At 52.5% G+C, this 20,313-nt stretch overlaps 1 protein-coding gene across 2 annotated transcripts; it reads right to left on the reverse strand.

Moving 5' to 3' along the window:
• Positions 1-1,554: 1,554 nt before the first annotated feature.
• LOC121271049 (fructose-bisphosphate aldolase B-like) lies at positions 1,555-18,164 on the reverse strand. Of its 2 annotated transcripts, none has more exons than XM_041176754.1 (9): positions 18,067-18,164; positions 14,009-14,128; positions 12,130-12,341; positions 7,954-8,008; positions 7,400-7,560; positions 4,395-4,478; positions 3,692-3,866; positions 2,620-2,819; positions 1,555-2,029 (listed from the first exon to the last, which is right to left on the reverse strand). In XM_041176754.1, the coding sequence occupies exons 2-9, from the start codon at positions 14,118-14,120 to the stop codon at positions 1,934-1,936; spliced, it is 1,095 nt and encodes a 364-aa protein (XP_041032688.1). In that variant the 5' UTR covers positions 14,121-14,128; positions 18,067-18,164; the 3' UTR covers positions 1,555-1,933. The 2 variants fall into 2 exon arrangements, with proteins under 2 accessions (XP_041032688.1, XP_041032687.1); XM_041176753.1 differs by having other exon boundaries at positions 17,991-18,107.
• Positions 18,165-20,313: the final 2,149 nt, after the last annotated feature.

Here is a 20,313-nt window from a genome sequence, read left to right on the forward strand (position 1 = left end):
GATGTTCCAATGCTTGTCACATTGGTTCCTGCCTCATAATGAGGGTGGGGCCCTCTGGGAGCGTTTCAGCAGATCAGTTCAAGAGTCAATGAATATCTCTCCTTGAAGCAGTCGGTTTGAGGGAGTCGGCCAGCCAAGAAGTGTCACAGACACCCCCGACAGTGCTCTCCTCCCTCCCCCGCACCCCCTGACAGTGCTCTCCTCCCTCCCCTGCCCCCCCCGACAGTGCTCTCCTTCCGACCGTGCTCTCTTCACTCCCTCTCGCCCCGACAGTGCTCTCCTCACTCTCAGCCTTTGACAGTACTCCCCTCCCTTACATAACACCCCAACAGTAATCACCTCCCTCCCCCCTCCTCCTGCCGGTGCTCTCCTGCCTCCCCCTTACCCGAGTGCTCTCCACCCTCCCTCAAAATAACCCCGACAGTACTCCCCACCCTCCTCCCGACAGTGCTCCCCTGCCTTCCGCCCTCAGCCCTTGACAGTGCTCTCCGCCCTCCCTCACTTCCCGACAGTGTTCTCCAGCCTCCCCCACCCAAACCATATTCTCCTCCCTCCCTCCCTCACCCCCTGACAATGTTCACTTGCCTTCTCCATGCTGTGGGGTGATTACAAAAATGATGAGACCCTTCCCCCCCCTCCCCCCGCCCAAGCAGTCCTCAATAATGTTGATGCTTCTGACATCAGCTGGACATGAGCCAGGGATTCCAGAAGCTGAGGGGCTCCAGGAGAGTATGAGCTCCATTCAGGATGGGTGCTAGTGGGCGTGAGCACTGTCCAAAGTGTGGGGAAGGGTGAGTGCTGTGGTGGGTCGGGTTGATGGGGGTGAACATTGCTGTGGGCTCTGGAATGTCAAAGTAAATCTGTGGAAAAACCAGGGTCAGTATGGGGAAAATAGCCCGAGTCTGCCTGGTTTCAGCCAATCACGGAGCAAACTGGACAGGGTTAAACCGACAGTTGGAAGTTTGAACTTGCTGCGTAAATACTAGGGATGTGCTTACATCGGGACTTCCGAGGAGATCCATGGTAACTTTCTCTGGTCTCTGACTATCCGGAGACTGGAAGATCTAGGCCCATATTCCTTTAGTTATTTGCAACAGGCAGAACACACACCATACACAACCAGCCTATGCTTGCAAAACCCAAAACAAATTGTCTGCTGTGATCGGACAGCACCTAATGAACAATTCTGAGTGTGCTAATAGCTACACTAACAACCGGTTTACGATAATCAGTCACGTGGCTCATTTATATGTGCTCAAAGCAACATACATTCATATACAGGGACCCGTCCTCTGCAAACAAAAGGAATCTGTTCAAGCCTTGCACCTTTTTTTGAATTACTCAGGGATTTGAGGAGCCTATTGCTTCCTCCACCACTCAGCAGCCTTTTGTCCCGCGGTATAAACTGTAGAGATCATTTGAAATTCAACATTCTTATTTGTCCTGCTTAGAGCAAGACGAAAAGCTCCAGAAAACCGTCTCTCTTTTTCAGAAACACTCAAGGGGAAAACAGACAAAATAAATGACACACACACACGAGCAAGTTTACAACGTGCGTTATTTCTCATTTAGAATTCCAGAAATTATCTGATTCCTGTCAACGCAGAGATATGAAGGGAGAGGTCACCAAGGTTGGGGCCAAAACCTAATTCACAGTTCAAAAATAGCCGGGGGAGGGGCAGGGCCAGGGGGAGAAGGGAGGGCATCCCAACCTCTCGATATTCCTTCCAGTCACAAGACGCGTGAGGTAGTGCAGGGTCAGGAGGAGGAGGATCGATCATACCTCCGCTGATGAGGGCGTGAAATAAAAAAAAACGAGGGTTGGGGGTGGTGGGGAGGTGAACTACAATGGAGGGGGAAGGGGGAGGGGGCAGTAATCACAGGCAGGGAAAGTGGGGATGATAGGGATCTGCAGGAGTTTTCTTCTGGTCCATTAGTAAGTATAGTTCTCAGTGTACAGCGAGTAGTTGGCAGCACTATTGGTGTCTCCGGATGGAGAATACTCTCCCTTGGAAGCCAGGCCGTTAATCTGCATTTAGAGAAAGAAAAAAACGCAAACGCCATTTAGACACGGTCCCTAACTTAATATCACATTAGCACTGGAGACTGGGTGTCTTTGGGGATACTCGCTAACTTTGGATCAAGGGACCTGATCTAGCAGGTGCCAGCCATGACTGACACGTGCTACACTCTTGACTCCAAGTCACAAGTTTCTAGGTTCCAGGCCCACTCCAGGGCTTGAGCACAAAAATGCAGGCAGACACTCAAGTGCGGAGTGCCGAGGGAGCGCCGCCCTGTTCGAGGGTCAGTGCTGACGGGCTGCTGCATTACCTGGGAGTGGGGTCAGTGGTTCGGGTGTGCTGCACTGTCGGAGGGAACCATTCTCCAGTATGAACGTTGAACCGAGCCCCACATCTGGGTGTGGGGCAGTGGAAACCATCCTGACAGCCGCAATCTCAACTATCACCGACTCTGGCACCGTGCATCAGGCCAACATTGAAGGTTTCTCTCCTTCCTCTTCACTGCCCCACCCCCTTGCTGCCCTTCCCTCCGACAGCCCCCCTTCCCCACCTCCCCCCCCCCCCGACCCAAACAACCCCATCTTCCCTCTTCACCCACCTTCGCTCTCTTCCCATAAGCCTCTTGTGCCAGCGCTGCGTTGTCCTCCTTCCCGGCCCAGGCTACGAGGGCCGAAGCCTGCAGGGCCCGGCCGAAAGAGAAGCTCAGCTTCCAGGGCTTGGGGAGGGGGCAGAGGTTGATGGCGTTGAGGTTGACAGACGCTTCCTCCTCGCTTTGACCCCCAGACAGGAAGCAGATACCTGACAGAGAGAGAGAGAGAGAGAGAGAGAGAGAGAGAGAGAGAGAGCGAGAACATTCACTCAATTGTAACACCAGAACCGGTGTTTGTAAAATACCTTAGAGAGCAAGGGAGAGGGGGGCAAAGCAAGAGGGTGGGGTAGAAAGAGAGAGAGAACTGGAGTCATAGGAGTCTACAGAATAGATAAAGGCCCTTCAGCCCATTGAGTCTATGCCTGTCAAACAAGCGCTTAACAATTCTAAACACATTTTCCAGCACTAGGCCCATAGCCTTGAACGCCATGGCATCACAAGTCCACATCCAAATGCTTCTTAAATGTTATGGAGGGAGGAAGAGAAACTAGAGAGGGCCAGGAGGGAAGGTGGGGGGGGAAGAGGTGAGAGAGAGGGGGAAGAGGAGAGAAAGACATTCAGAGTACAAGTTGGAAACTGAGCAAAGCCCAAGACGGGGAGAGACAGAGAGAGAGAGATAGAGGGAGAACAGACGGAAAACAGGGAGAGAGACAGGGATGGTGGGGGTGGGGGAGGGAGAGAGGGAGAGGAAAGAGAGAGAGAGAAAAAGAGAGAACCACTAAATACTGAGAAAGAGAGGGAGAGAGTGAATGACAAAAACGCAAGAGAGGAAGACAGAGGCGGGAAAAGGGAAAAAGAGGAAAGAGAGGGAGAAAATGCAAGACAGGGAGAGAGGCAGAGTGAGAGAGAAACAGCTGGGCAGAGTACAGGATAGAAAGACAGGGACAGAAAGCGAGAAAAAGGTGGGTGGGGCGGAGGAGGCAGAGAGTGGAAGAGGGAGGCAGAGGTAGAAAGAGGGTGGGGAGACCGAAAGAGGAGAATGGAGACAGACACAGACGTGGGGCTTCTCTTGTGCTCTCACCAGGCACTGCCACAGGGACAGTGCGACGCAGGGCAGTGACAGTTGCCATGCCGACCTCTTCAGGGCTGAACTTCTTGGTGCAGCAGTGTCCGGCTGTCACCATGTTGGGTTTGAGCAGCGTCCCCTCCAGGTAAACATGATGGTCATTCAGGGCCTTGTAACAGGCAGCAAGAACCTGGGAAGTGGACAGAGAAACCACCGGCTGGTTAATCTGGGACAGGGAGAGATCCCCCCAGCCCAGAGCAGAAAGTGGAAAATCTGCATCCCAATCCCAGGAGCGGCCCCCATCCCAATCTGGGGATCACGCCCTCATCCCAATCCCAGGATCAGCCCCTTCACAATCCAGGGGTCACAGAGCCCAGACCCGGGATCACTCCCAGCCCCAATCCCGGGATCACTCCCAGCCCCAATCCCGGGATCACTCCCAGCCCCAATCCCGGGATCACTCCCAGCCCCAATCCCGGGATCACTCCCAGCCCCAATCCCGGGATCACTCCCAGCCCCAATCCCGGGATCACTCCCAGCCCCAATCATCAGGGTTTGGCCCCTTCTCCCATCCCAGAATCACCTCCTACCCCAGTGTCAGGATCATCTCCTTCCCACCCCAGAACCCTCCCCCGCCCTACCCCAGAACCCCCTTTGCCCAATCAGAAGGCAGCCCTGCGGTGCCGCCATCCCAGAGCGGACGATCAGTGAGGGTCACCTTCTCAGTCACATGCTGGCAGCGCTGGAGGTCATGACTCCCATCCGTCAGAATCTCCGGCTCCACAATGGGCACCAGGCCTTGCTGCAGGGAAGGAGAAAGTGGGTGAGTGCAGCCGGGTCTCAGACAGTATCCACGAGAGACTTGGCCTTCAACAACAACAACAGCAGCCTGCATTTACATAGCGCCTTCAACATGGTAAACCACCCTAAGAAGCTCCAGAGACAGAACGTTCACGAGATGTGGACATCTCTGGGAACCTTGGCACTTATTGCCCATCCCCAGTTGCCCCTTGGGGAGGCAGCGGTGAGCCATTTTGAACTGTCGTGGTGTTCCCACCCCCAAGCAGCTTGGTCCGATTGAATGAGTTGCTCGGCCATTTCGGAGGACAGTTGAAAATCAACAATGTTGCTGTGGGTCTGGAGTCACGTGTAGGCCAGACCAGGTAAGGACGGCAGATTTCCCTCCCTAAAAAGGGGCATTAACAAACTAGATGGATTTTTGCAACAATCTGGCAGTGTCACACTCGTTCAGGGGAGGTGCTGGGGTAGTGGTATTGTCACTGGGCTGGTAATCTGGAAAGCCAGGGGTAATGCTCTGGGGACCTGGGTTCGAATCCCACCAGAGCAGACGGTGGAGTTTGAACCCCTATAAAAATCTGGAATTACAAAGTCTAATAATGACTGTGAAACCATTGCCAACTGTCTTAAAACCTATCTGCGTCACTAATGCCCCTTTAGGGAAGGAAATCTGCTGTCCTTACCCAGTCTGGCCTACATGCGACTCCGGACCCACAGCAATGTGGTTGGTTCTTAAATACTCTCTAAACAAAGGCAATTGGGGGTCGGCAATAAATGTTGGCTGAGCCAGTGAGGCCCACATCCCATGGACAAATAAAAAAATATATTACTGAGACTAGCATTTTTATTTGAGATTTACTCAGTAACTAAACTTAATTTCCTCCAACTACAATGGTGGGAGTTGAACTCACGTTGTGAAGATACAAAGAGTCTGCAAAGTGATATAGACAGGTTAAGTGAGAGGTCAGAAATTTGGCAGATGGAGCATTATACGGGAAAATGTGAGGCTGTGCACTGGCAGGAAAACAGAAGCAGAATATTATTTAAATGGAGAAATAATGCAGAATTCTGTGGTGCAGAGGGATCTGGGTGTCCTTGTACACAAATCGCAATAAAAAGTTAGCACGCAAAAAAAAATTCGCATTTTTTTTTTCTACAGGATTGTGGGCTTCGCTAGCTGGGCCAGCATTTATTGCCCATCCCTAATTGCCCTGAGAAGGAAGTGGTGAGATGGGGGTGGGGGGGGGGGGAAAGAGAGAGAGAGAGAGACTGGGTGGTGGGGGGGGGAGGAAGAGAGAGAGAGACTGGGTGGTGGGGGGGGGAGGAAGAGAGAGAGAGAGACTGGGTGGTGGGGGGGGAGGAAGAGAGAGAGAGAGACTGGGTGGTGGGGGGGGAGGAAGAGAGAGAGAGACTGGGTGGTGGGGGGGGGAGGAAGAGAGAGAGAGAGACTGGGTGGTGGGGGGGGAGGAAGAGAGAGAGAGAGAGACTGGGTGGTGGGGGGGGAGGAAGAGAGAGAGAGAGACTGGGTGGTGGGGGGGAGGAAGAGAGAGAGAGACTGGGTGGTGGGGGGGGGAGGAAGAGAGAGAGAGAGACTGGGTGGTGGGGGGGGAGGAAGAGAGAGAGAGACTGGGTGGGGGGGAGGAAGAGAGAGAGAGAGACTGGGTGGTGGGGGGGGAGGAAGAGAGAGAGAGACTGGGTGGGGGGGGAGGAAGAGAGAGAGACTGGGTTGGCGGGGGGGAGGAAGAGAGAGAGACTGGGTTGGGGGGGAGGAAGAGAGAGAGACTGGGTTGGGGGGGGGAGGAAGAGAGAGAGACTGGGTTGGGGGGGAGGAAGAGAGAGAGACTGGGTTGGGGGGGGGAGGAAGAGAGAGAGAGACTGAGTTGGGGGGGGAGGAAGAGAGAGAGACTGGGTGGGGGGGGGGAGGAAGAGAGAGAGACTGGGTGGGGGGGGGAGGAAGAGAGAGAGACTGGGTGGGGGGGGGAGGAAGAGAGAGAGACTGGGTGGGGGGGGGAGGAAGAGAGAGAGACTGGGTGGGGGGGGGAGGAAGAGAGAGAGACTGGGTGGGGGGGGGAGGAAGAGAGAGAGACTGGGTTGGGGGGGGGAGGAAGAGAGAGAGACTGGGTGCGGGGGGGGAGGAAGAGAGAGAGACTGGGTGGGGGGGGAGGAAGAGAAAGAGAGAGAGACGGTGGGGGCAAGATAGAGAGCCAGGGGGGGTGGGGGGGAGGTAGAGAGAGACAGAGGGATAGAAAGGACAGAGAAGGTCCCTCACAGGCAGAGAGAAGAGAATTTTTTAATGGGGGATAATTAAATGACAGAGAAACTAAACAAATACTTTGTGTCCTTCTTCATGGAAGAAGATACAAAAAGAAAACCCCTCTGAAACATCGTGGATGGGATGTGGGGGTCGCTGGCAAGGCCAGCATTTGTTGCCCATCCCTAATTGCCCCTGAGTGGCTTGCTTAGTCATTTCAGAGGGCATTTAAGAATCAACCACATTGCTGTGGGTATGGAGTCACATGTAGGCCAGACCAGGTAAGGAGGGCAGATTTCCTTCCCTAAAGGGACATTAGTGACCCAGATGGGTTTTCCCCCTCCTCCTCTTCCCACTCACTCACTCACTCTCTCCCCTGTATCCATTGGTTTTATCTTGCCGGGAAGGAACCTCCGGGACCTCAGACTCCTTCCTTCTCCTTATTTTGTTTTTGGGTCGCCATCTTGGCGCTGCATTGTGAGTGACTCGGGCCATGGTGCTGCTGATGAGATTCTCTCTTTTGCATTTTACTTCTGTGCAAACACTTGTACCTGCAGCGAATTTCCGTGACTGACCCGAGTTATGAGCGGGTACAGCAGGTATGCCCCCCCCCACCCCCAGCACGCTAGCCCGCTGCCGGCCGGAGATGCTGCCGGGCACTGGCTGTCACATACCTGCTGGCAGATGCTGGCATAACGGGCCAGTGCCCAAGCGTTCTCCTTAATGGCCAGCGACGAGGGAGCTTTGTCGGTGATCCGCAGCACGCCCCTCCACTTGGCAAAGTCAGCGCCATCCTTCTTGTACTGGGCACAGCGCTCTGCCAGGCCGTCCAATCCTGCCAGCGGGGGCACAGAGAAACAACCCGCGTCAATCTCACACCAGGAGCAACAGCGAGACTCTGGCACAGGGTCAGTCAGTGAGGTGGGGGGGACAGAGGGAGTGAGGGGGGGTGGTGTTGGGTTGGTGGGGGGGGTCAGCATAGGGGAGTCAGAGGGTTTATGGGGTCAGCGAGGGGGATCGGAAAGAGGTCAGAGTGTGTGTAGGGGCCAGTGAGAGGTGTGTGGAGACGGGGTCAGGAGGGGCAGGGCAGTCCGAGTGTGTGTAGGGGTCAGTGAAGCGGGGTCAGAGGGTGTTTAGGGGTCAGAGGGAGTATAATGGATAACAATAGAGGATTTGGTTGAGATTCGGGGTAGTTTGAGTGAGTCAATCCTCCCACCTCCACACTCACCTTGTGTTACCGTCTCTCCATCAGTCCCAGCCAATGGAACCACCCCCTTGTCCACCTACAATCAGAGGAGAGAGAGGTCAGATCGGTTAGTCCATCACAATGACCAATAACATCCATTGCGAGATCCATTAGTGGGTTCCAGCAGAGAGCCCAGGTGAGATATTCAACTAGGGGGTGGAACGCAGGAGGAGTGATCCACACCCCATATCTCCCTCCACTGTCCCTCCTCAAAACTGCGCATACCCTCACACTCACGTACCCATGCACGTACCCTTGCACGCATGCCCCTTTGCACACATGTACCCACCATCGCATGCATTCTCCCTAGTGCGCACACAAATGCACCTTCACACACGCTTGCACGTACCAACCCTCACATATGCGCACCTCGCACACACCCACCCTCCCTCCCTCTCACACATACACACATCCTTGCATGTCTACAAGGTGTTGTGTTTTTATGTCTGGGTGTGATTGAGTTACACTTTGTAGCTAAGCACACTGCAAGTTGAAGTTATCAAAAGAAATAAAGGTGTAGAAGTGTCTTTTAAATGCTAAGTAGGTAAACATGGTTGGGGTCTTAGCATGTAGGGTGTGACAGGAACTTGCATTTTTAGATAGATGAAGGGAGGTTTGAATTTCAAAGAGGTTAACTAAAATATTGGCAACATGAAAAGTTTTATATTACGAGAAAGGTAAAAGTTCCAAAGACGTGGAAACAATGCAATTTACAGATCAAAAAGAGAGAAACATATATCAAGGTGAACAAGGCTGTGTGTCAGGGGAAGCCATTGTGAGATGTGTGTGCTGTAACCCTAATGTAGCCTCCAACATTTGTGCATCAGCCTGCTGTCTACAGAAACCGAAGCTGGAGAAAGCCATTTGGAATTCCATTGTCCAGGGTATTGTGTCAATTTTCGGCAACTGCTAACATCTAAATTCTATTTTTGGACCGTTGCCTCAAAGAGGATATAACTGGGATTCAGGTTAATTAGGAGTTTTAGGAGTTATTATAATAGTAATTTGTAGTCCAATGTATGTGCTTGAAATCTTTTTGCTAATAAATAGCTTAAATTTAGTTTTTATAAACTCTGAAAGACTTGGTGGACTTAGTACTTCTGAATTCAGTGCATGCACCTCGAAATAAATATAAGTTGCAGAACTGCTTTGATAGCGCGATCAGGTTTCCCTCGTGGATTTGATCTGCCTGGCACACATCATCTGCTACATCATAACTTTCTCACACACACACACACAGCTACTCTCTCACACACACACACACAGCTACTCTCTCTCACACACACACACAGCTACTCTCTCTCACACACACACACAGCTACTCTCTCTCACACACACACACAGCTACTCTCTCTCACACACACACACAGCTACTCTCTCTCACACACACACACAGCTACTCTCTCTCACACACACACACAGCTACTCTCTCTCACACACACACACAGCTACTCTCTCTCACACACACACACAGCTACTCTCTCTCACACACACACACAGCTACTCTCTCTCACACACACACACAGCTACTCTCTCTCACACACACACACAGCTACTCTCTCTCACACACACACACAGCTACTCTCTCTCACACACACACACAGCTACTCTCTCTCACACACACACACAGCTACTCTCTCTCACACACACACACAGCTACTCTCTCTCACACACACACACAGCTACTCTCTCTCACACACACACACAGCTACTCTCTCTCACACACACACACAGCTACTCTCTCTCACACACACACACACAGCTACTCTCTCTCACACACACACACACAGCTACTCTCTCACACACACACACACAGCTACTCTCTCACACACACACACACAGCTACTCTCTCACACACACACACAGCTACTCTCTCACACACACACACAGCTACTCTCTCACACACACACACAGCTACTCTCACACACACACACACAGCTACTCTCACACACACACACACAGCTACTCTCACACACACACACACAGCTACTCTCACACACACACACACAGCTACACTCACACACACACACACAGCTACTCTCACACACACACACACAGCTACTCTCACACACACACACACAGCTACTCTCACACACACACACACAGCTACTCTCACACACACACACACAGCTACTCTCACACACACACACACAGCTACTCTCACACACACACACACAGATACTCTCACACACACACACACAGATACTCTCACACACACACACACAGATACTCTCACACACACACAGCTACTCTCACACACACACAGCTACTCTCACACACACACAGCTACTCTCACACACACACAGCTACTCTCACACACACACAGCTACTCTCACACACACACAGCTACTCTCACACACACACAGCTACTCTCACACACACACAGCTACTCTCACACACACACAGCTACTCTCACACACACACAGCTACTCTCACACACACACAGCTACTCTCACACACACACAGCTACTCTCACACACACACAGCTACTCTCACACACACACAGCTACTCTCACACACACACAGCTACTCTCTCACACACACAGCTACTCTCTCACACACACAGCTACTCTCTCACACACACAGCTACTCTCTCACACACACACCCCCTCACTGGCACACATCCACACAGCTGCTCTCTCAAACACACACACACATACACAGCTACTCTCTCTCTCTCTCTCACACACACACACACACACACCCTCGCTCCCTCCCGCACCCACGCTCTCACACTCACATCCACTGTCATAATCTCCTTCAGTCTCTCTCACTCTCTCTCTCTCTCTCTCTCACGTTCTTCCTCCACAGTCTGTGACTCCATCGTCCAAGCACTTCTCCCAGTCCACACCACCCCTATCCCGGCACACATTCCACCAACAGCCTCACCACACTCCACAGCTGACAGATTCCAGCAGAGCCTGAGGTGCCTGCCCAGGAGGTGGAGTAGGGGGAAGTCACCTAACTAGCTGGGCCTGACCAGTGAAAGACCAGCCAAACCCCAATACACACAATTCCAGGGAAGAGAGAGAGAGAGACACACACACACACAGAGACAGAGACAGAGAAAGAGAATAACAGAGAAGGGGGAAATGGAAGAGGGAGCGAAGGAGAGAGAGAGAAAGAGAGAGAGAGAGGCAGAGAGGGATAGAGAGAGAAAAAAGAGGGAAGGAACAGAGACAGGGTGTGAGTAAGAGAGAGAGAGAGAGAGAGAGCGGTAGACAAGCAGGCAGAGGAACAGAGAGAGAGATACATACAGAGGTACAGCGTGAGAGAGCAAGTCTTGAACATATTTAATGTCTGAACATCCACAGATCACTGGGGAGAGAATTCCAAAGATTCACAACCCTCTGAGTGAAGAAATTTCTCCTTTTCTCAGTCCAAAATGTCCAACCCCTTATCCTGAGACTGTGACCCCCGAGTTCTAGACTCTCCAGAGGGATATGCCCTTCCTTAAATAAAGCCCACTCAGAGTGGAACACTCCTGAATCTGAACCTTGTCAGGCGCCTGAATAACCCAGCCCAGGAGAGAGAGAGAGAGAGAGAGAGAGAGAGGAAGGAAGGGAGTGAGAAAGCAAGAGAGAGGATCCTTTCAGCTCCTTCAGTCCTATTGTGACCCAAAGACTGGAGGGTGAAAGGTTAAAATTTGACCTACTGGCCACATTGAGTTCCAAAACACAAGACAACTAATGGATTACTTTAAGCATTGTATCTGTTCCAGGCAGCCAATTTGCACACAGCAAGCTCCCACAAAGAGCAATATGACGTTGACCTGATCATCTATTTTAGTGATGTTGGTTGAGGAATTAATATTGACCCCAGGACCGGAAGGGAGAACTCCCCACCGCACTTCTTCCAATAGTGGCTGTGGAATCTTTGACAACCACCCAGGTGGTCAGATGGGGGGTGGTGGGGGGCTCACTTTAATGTCTCATCTGCAAATACGTCATCTCCATCAATGCAGCGCTCCCTCGGCAGCGCAGCGCTCCCTCGGCGCCGACCCTCCCGCAGCGCAGCGCTCCCTCGGCGCCGACCCTCCCGCAGCGCAGCGCTCCCTCGGCGCCGACCCTCCCGCAGCGCAGCGCTCCCTCGGCGCCGACAAGACCTTTTGTCCCAGAAGTCAGCGTGCGACTGACCGAGTTGGCGCCTCAACCTCACCTTGATCCCCACAACGATGCCCTGGTCTTTGACGAGCTGGGGGAAGGGGGTCCCATCGTCACTTTTCTGGTACAGGGTCTCATGGAAGAATATGATCCCCCCGATACAGTCGGCAATGTCGGTGTCTGTGGTGAACAGCACCTGTCGAAAAAACCTCCGATTCTCTTCCGTGTTTTCTACATTGATGTTCTTCAGACGTTTGCCCATTGTACCTGAGGGGAGAGCGCAACATGGGGTCATAGGGAGCCTTCGAGAGCTGATGAGATAGGGAGAAGACATTGTGTTCAGCTCCAAACCTCATTCAATCTATTCGCTGTTGACTCCATTCCCTCTCGCTGGTGGAGGAGAGACTGTTCACAAACTTGGCACCACATTTAATCCAGAGATGAGATTACGACCAAACGTCTGCGTCATAACTAAGACGACCTCCTTGCCCAACTCCCTCTCTGACTCAGGTCACCCACCACTGAAACCCTCCTTCATCCTTCGTTACCTCCCAACTCAGCGAGTAAAACATGCTCCTGGCTGGTCCCTCACATTCTACCCTCCATTAAGTCAAGCTTATCCAAAACGCTGCTGCCCCCATATCTCAGGAAGTCCCGTTCACCCATCAACCCCACCCACCCCTCACCAACCTGCGCTCACTGACGAACCTTGGCTCCCAATTAAACAAAGCCTCAAAATTTAACTTCCTCATTGTGGTTTTCAACTCCCTCCCTTGCTTTGTTCCCTCCCTATCCCTGTAACCTCCTCCGGCCCCTGCAACCCTCCCTATCCCTGTAACCTCCTCCGGCCCCTGCAACCCTCCCTATCCCTGTAACCTCCTCCGGCCCCTGCAACCCTCCCTATCCCTGTAACCTCCTCCGGCCCCCGCAACCCTCCCTATCCCTGTAACCTCCTCCGGCCCCTGCAACCCTCCCTATCCCTGTAACCTCCTCCGGCCCCTGCAACCCTCCCTATCCCTGTAACCTCCTCCGGCCCCCGCAACCCTCCCTATCCCTGTAACCTCCTCCGGCCCCCGCAACCCTCCCTATCCCTGTAACCTCCTCTAGCCCCTGCAACCCTCCCTATCCCTGTAACCTCCTCTGGCCCCCGCAACCCTCCCTATTCCTGTAACCTCCGCCGGCCCCTGCAACCCTCCCTATCTCTGTAACCTCCGCCGGCCCCTGCAACCCTCCCTATCTCTGTAACCTCCGCCGGCCCCTGCAACCCTCCCTATCTCTGTAACCTCCGCCAGCCCCTGCAACCCTCCCTATCTCTGTAACCTCCGCCAGCCCCTACAACCCTCCCTATCTCTGTAACCTCCGCCAGCCCCTACAACCCTCCCTATCTCTGTAACCTCCGCCAGCCCCTACAACCCTCCCTATCTGTGTAACCTCTGCCAGCCCCTACAACCCTCCCTATCTCTAACCTCCGCCAGCCCCTACAACCCTCCCTATCTCTAACCTCCGCCAGCCCCTACAACCCTCCCTATCTCTGTAACCTCCTCCAGCCCCCTCAACCCTATTTCAGTAACCCCCTCCAGCCTCTAGAACCCTATCTTTGTAACCACCTGTAGCCCCAACAACCCTCCCTATCTCTGTAACCTCCTCCAGCCCCCACAACCCTTTCTAACTCTGTAACCTCCTCCAGCCCCTACACCCCTTCCTATCTCTGTAGCCTCCTCCAGCCCACTATAAACCTCCTTATTTCTGTAAATTCCTCCACACACAGTGAAATCTACTATGGAAAGGAATGTTCCCACACACACACACACAAGGTCACACTGAAACCATTAATTTCAGGTGTCTCCAAATCCATAAGGAACACCCGAGCTGGTCTACCACAAAGCACCTCACAGATACCGTAAACACACCCCTTTTGGCCACTCCCAACTCACCGACAGATTCATCAGCTGCAAGAATGCCCTTTCCCTGAGCAACAATCCTCTGGGCGATGCTGGAGAGCTCTGCCTTTTGTTCTGGAGTGAGTGCAATAAACTGATGAGTCATGGTGGGAGCTGGGATGGAGAGAGAGACAGAGAGAAAGGGTCAGTTAAGAGTAACAAGGGTTGATTCAGGAGCCCAGAGGAAGGCACAGCTCCCGAATGCTGGGTCTCAAATTCACCCTGAGGCAGAAAGTCCTCCATCCAAATACGAACCTCAAACGCACCACCCATAATCCAGGTCAACAGTCCAAATGCTGACAGAGCGCCGCGCTGTCGGAGGGTCAGCGCCGCGCTGTCGGAGGGTCAGCGCCGCGCTGTCGGAGGGTCAGCGCCGCGCTGTCGGAGGGTCAGCGCCGCGCTGTCGGAGGGTCAGCGCCGCGCTGTCGGAGGGTCAGCGCCGCGCTGTCGGAGGGTCAGCGCCGCGCTGTCGGAGGGTCAGCGCCGCGCTGTCGGAGGGTCAGCGCCGCGCTGTCGGAGGGTCAGCGCCGCGCTGTCGGAGGGTCAGCGCCGCGCTGTCGGAGGGTCAGCGCTGAGGGTCAGCGCCGCGCTGTCGGAGGGTCAGCGCTGAGGGAGCGCCGCGCTGTCGGAGGGTGTGTACTATTGGAGAGTGCTGCACTATTGGAGAGTCAGTGCTGCACTGTTGGAATGTCAGTATGAGTGTCAGTGCTGCATTGAGGTGTGTCTTTAGCAGTGTCCCATTTTAATCATTGCTAATAAGTGCCTGGCTTGTCACCAGAAGTCTATTGCAGATCTCATGGTGACTCACAGCTTCAAGCGTTGGGCAAGGTCCAACTTGGAGGTGGAATGTGGGATGTATCCTGGACCGGAGTGTAGGAGCGTTTCAGTTTTTCAGTTACAGGGAGTTTGGGGGGGGTGGGGGGGTCAGTCTGCAAACAGCACGGTGGGTGTACCTACACCACGTGGATTGCAGCGGTTCAAGGAAACAGCTCACCCACTGCCTTCTCAAGAGGCAATTAGGGATGGACAATAAATGCAGGGCCCAGCCAGCAAAACCCACGTTCCATGAATGAATAAAGAAGAAAAGATTCGGACTGAAGGTAGCAATTCTGGAAGATGTCTCTTCATCCTGATGTCTCCAAAACAAGCTACAATTTTCAAGGAGGGGTTGGGGGGGCGGGGGGTGGGGTGCGGGAACAGGGGGGTGGGGGCAGGGTGATGATCTCTGGCAGCCAACTCACCTCCGATCAGCCCCCGTTAATGACCGCGGGGAGCTCTTCCACAGTTTGGGGAGCGCCGCGAGAGAGTTTCCCCAAGTGTAGAATGGGAGGCACTTCAGGAATGTGGTGGGACGTTGAATAATTGCCCACCTTGATCGAAGGAATGTTTAAAATAAAAAGGCCAACCCACAGGAGCAGGAGTAGGCCATTCGGCCCTACGGGCTTGTTCTGCCATCCTACTGGGTCATGCCTGGTCTTTAACCTCAGACTCCATTTTGCCAACCCTTTCCCCAGCTCCCTCGATGCCTTTACTGTATCGAAATCTATCCATCGCCGTTTTGAACATGCTCCTTGACTGAGCCCCCACAGACTTCTGCGGTAGAGAATTCCACAGGCCCACCTAACTCCCTGTTGAGCCTCTGACCACCTAGTGCATCCTTGCTCCCCTCCCCTCCCTCGGGTCTGCAACCTGCACCATTCTTCGAGGTGACAGCAAGCCCTCTTACAGCTGCCATCGAACTTTCAACACTGCGGTCTTGAGCCCCCCTCAAATGTCCCGTGCCCATTCCAGTACTGTGCTCGTGCCAGTCCTGTGCCCCGCTGTAGTGCTGGCTGTGGTTCAGTGGGGGCGCACTCTGGGCCTCTGGATTTCTTTTCGTGCCTGGAGCGGGACTCGAACCCGGAACCCTGGAGGTTCCAGTGCAGCCCAACGCTCCAGCCCGGCACTGGGGGAGTGCCGCACTGCCAGAGGTGCTGACTTTCAGATGAGATGTTAAACCGAGCGGCCTGGAGATGAAAGACCTGGCGGCACTACCTGAAAGACGAGCAGGGAAGTATTCTCCAGTGCCCGGTCCTACATTTACTCCCTCAATCAACATCTGGAAAAGCAGATTATCTGGCCGTGATCACTGAACACATTCACGGGAAAGGTTTGGTGGAACGCCGATGTTAGTTGCAATGCCAGCAAAAACTGAAACAGGACCAAAAACAGCGGACAATCACCACCCTCAAGCTCCCCTGGTCCCATGAGCCAAGTTACATCTGAAGATAGCAGCGAGTCTGAAATGATTAACCCAGGAATGAAAACCCAGCCCCTCTGCTGCCCTCCCTCCTCCCCCCTGCCAGGAGGGTGGCCATTGCAGATGCCCCCTCTACGTGAGCAGCAGGGAGACCTGACTGATCGATTGTACTGGCACACCTCCTTGTACAAATACACACACACACACACACACACACACACACAAACTCATCGCAGCCTGATCAAAGGTAAACCAACCAACGTGTCAGGGTTCAACTGGAGAGTGCAGAACAGACTCGGGGGCACTGAATGCCCTCCTCCTGTTCCTATGCAACAGTGTGGAGAGGCTGAATGGCCTCCTCCTGTTCCTGTGGGCCAGGCATAAGGGCTGAATGGCCTCATCCTATTCCTATGTAACAGGCTGAATGGCCCCCTCCCTTTCCTTCATAACTGGCTCGAGGGGGCTGAATGGCCTCCTCCTGTTCCAGTGTGACTGACCCGAGTGACTGAAAGGTCTCCTCCTGTTCCTGCGCAACAGGTTCAGGAGCTGAATGGGCCTGCTCCTGTGTAACATACTCGATGAGGCTGAATGGCCTCACCCTATCCCTAAGTAAGTCATATGGGGGGCTGAATGGCCTCCTCCTTTTCCTGTGTAACAAGCTCGAGGGGCTGAACAGCCTCCTCATGTTCCCTTGCAAAAGGCTTGAGCGGGTTAAGTTTCCTTGTGGAGAGGCAGTGGGGTGGTGGTAAGGTCACTGGACTAGTAATCCAGAGTCCCAGGGTAATGCTTTGGGGGCCTGGGTTCAAATCTTACTAGCAAAAATCTGGAATTAAAAGTTTGATAATAACCATGAAACGATTGTCAAAAAAAATCCCACCTCATGCCCTTTAGGGAAGGAAATTTGCCATCCTTACCAGGCCTACATGTGACTCCAGATTTGCTGCCTCTTAACTGCCCTCTGAAGTAGCCTAGCAAGCCACTCAGTTGTATCAAACTGCTAAAACAAATCAAGAGGCCACCTCCTGTTCGCATGCAACAGGCTCGAGGGATTAAACAGCTTTTTCCTGTTAGTTCTGTTTACTGAGACACTGCCCCTTTTAAGAGGAATGCAGTCAGGTGGGACCCACACTGGGCTGCTCTGTACACAAAGCATTGCTTTTAAGCTGTTTCTCAAAGCAGAAATTTTATAAAAATGGTTTCCTGTTGGCCTCAAGAGGTAAGGAAATATTCAAATATTCTGTCTCATTCGTGGACTCACGGGTTACACACCATCTGAAACCAACAGAGAGATGTCAAATTTAAAAAAATGTTAACGCTTTGGAGAAAATCAGAGTGTACATTTAATAATAACAACTCCATTTCTGCCACGCTTCTCACCACCACGGACACCAAAGATGCTTGTCAGCTACTGCCATGCTTCTGGAATGTAATTACTGTTGTGATGTAAGAGACCTGGCAGTGAATTTGTGCACAGCAAGCTCCCACAAACAGAAATGTGACAAATTATCTTTTTTCCCCCCCGAGATGTTGGTTGAGGGATAAATATGGGCCCCAGGATACTGGGGAGGATTTTTCCCCACTGCTTGTCTTCAACTAGTGGCCATGGGATATTCTACCTTAACCTGGGAGGGCAGGCAGTTTAACTTCTCATCTGAGGTACTGACCCTCCGACAGTGTAGCACTCCCTCGGTACTGACCCTCCGCCAGAGCACCCCAATGCGTGCTGCCGTGACTCACCTTTAGGTGCTGATCTCTCTCACTGGGGCTGTCCTGACTCGCTGTCTGACAAGAGAGGAATGTGTGTCTTACTAACCTGACCCTGGGATACTTGAATAACAACGACTTTATTGCACATTCACGGGGTGGTTTAAAACCGACGTGTGAAAGACGACACAAAGCTGGAAGGGGCGGTGCTCCCGGAGATCACCTCCGATTGGCCGAGAGCGGACCAATCTCTCAACCAATGGGAGAGCTCAGGTGGGGGCTTCGTGAAGAACGTGAGTTGCAGCAAAATAACTTAGTTTGAAACTCTTGCAACCAACAACCTAGTTAATTTCAGCACGTTCTGAACTCGAAGGTGTATTTCAGCAGGTCGGCTGCAGACGATTGATTCAATTTCACATTTGGGGAAACTGAGTTTCCAAAAAAAAATACCCTGCAGATTCCTTGTTCCGGGTCAGTTAAAAATTGTGCTGAAGTTTCAGTGCCACGTATATTGTTGGGAAAATGGCTAATTTTTAACTAGAGGCCTGTTCTGACCCCATTCCTCTGTTCAATAGTCCCATTCCTCCCACCCACCATCCAAATGTTATAAAAGCAAAATACTGCGGATGCTGGAAATCTGAAACAAAAACAAAGACAGAAAATGCTGGAAAATCTCGGCAGGTCTTAGAGTACCTGTGGAGAGAAAGACAGAGTTAATCTTCTTCCAGTATTTTCTGTTTTTGTTTCAGGTTTTATTATGTGTAAACACAGGTTGCTCTTTCACTCGGGACCGTCTCCAACATTCTCGCTCGGGACAATAACGCCCATTTATATCCTTTATGTAGGAGCCTGAGGTATCAAAAACGAATGGACATCAGAGCAGGTCAGAGGCCGCGAATTCTGCAGCGATTAACTCACCTCCTGACTCCCCTAAACCTTGTCCATCATCTACAAGGCACAAGTCAGGAGTGTGATGGAATACTCTCCAGTTGCCTGGGTGAGTGCAGCTCCCACAACACTCAAGAAGCTCGACACCATCCAGGACAAAGCAGCCCCGCTTGATTGGCACCCCACCCACCACCTTAAACATTCACTCCCTTCACCAGCAACACGCAGTGGTAGCTGTGTGTACCATCTACAAAAATGCCCAGCAGCAACTTGCCAAGGCTCCTTGATAGCACCATCCAAGCCCACAACCACTACCATCTAGAAGGACAAGGGCAGCAGACACATGGGAACACCTCCAACTGCAAGTTCCCTTCCAAGTCACTCACCATCCTGACTTGGAAATATATCGGCCGTTCCTTCACTGTCACTGGGTCAAAATCCTGGAACTCCCTCCCTAACAGCACTGTGGGTGTACCTACACCACATGGACTGCAGCGGTTCGAGAGTAGATCACCAGGGGCAATAAATGGTGGTCCAGCCAGCAATGCCTGCATCCCCTCAATGAATAAAGAATAATCGAGGATAGGACAAGCTTAGTGAAACATGTAAGATGGGATTTGGCTGGGTGGAAGCTGATAGAGCAATCCCCCTGGTGGGGCAGTCTAGAACAAGGGGGCACACTTTAAAATTAGGGGTCTCCCATTTAAGATGGAGATGAGGAGGGATATTTTTTCTCTCAGAGGGTCATTAGTCTGTGGAATTCTAGTCCCCGGAGAGCAATGGAGGCTGGCTCATTGAATTTACTCAAGGCTGAGTTAGATAGACTTTTAATCACAAGGGAGTCATGGGTTATGAGGGGCAGAGGTAGGCTGAAAAATGAGCTAAGGCCACAATCAGATCAGCCATGACCTAATCGAATAGCAGAGCAGGCCCGAAGGGCTGAATGGCCTACTCCTGCTGCTAACTAATTTGTCCACAGAAACTCAAAACCATTCGGAACATTCGGATAGGTGAACAAGGGCTTGGTCAAAGAGGTTGGTGTTAAGGAGCATCTTAAAGGAAGAGAGGGGGGATAGAGGTTTAGGGGGTAATTCCAGGGCTTAGGACCCAGGCAGCTGCAGGTGCGATTGCCAATAGTGGAGCGATGGAAATTGAAGGAGGTTATAGAGATAGGGAGAGTTGTAGGGGCTGGAGGAGATTACAGAGATAAGATTGTAGGGGCTGGAGGAGGTTACAGAGATAGGGAGGGTTACAGGGGCTGAAGCTGTTTACAGAGATAGAGAGGGTTGTAGGTACTGGAAGAGGTTACAGAGGTAGGGCAGGTTCTAGGGGCTGGAGGAGGATACAGAGATAGGGAGGGTTGTGGGAGCTGGAGGAGGATACAGAGATAGGGAGGGTTGTAGGGGCTGAAGGAGGTTACAGAGATAGGGAGGGTTGTAGGGACTTGAGGTTACAGAGGTAGGGAGGG

This window comes from Carcharodon carcharias, chromosome 29 (assembly GCF_017639515.1).
Source record: "Carcharodon carcharias isolate sCarCar2 chromosome 29, sCarCar2.pri, whole genome shotgun sequence".
In the NCBI taxonomy this organism is placed as follows: domain Eukaryota; kingdom Metazoa; phylum Chordata; class Chondrichthyes; order Lamniformes; family Lamnidae; genus Carcharodon; species Carcharodon carcharias.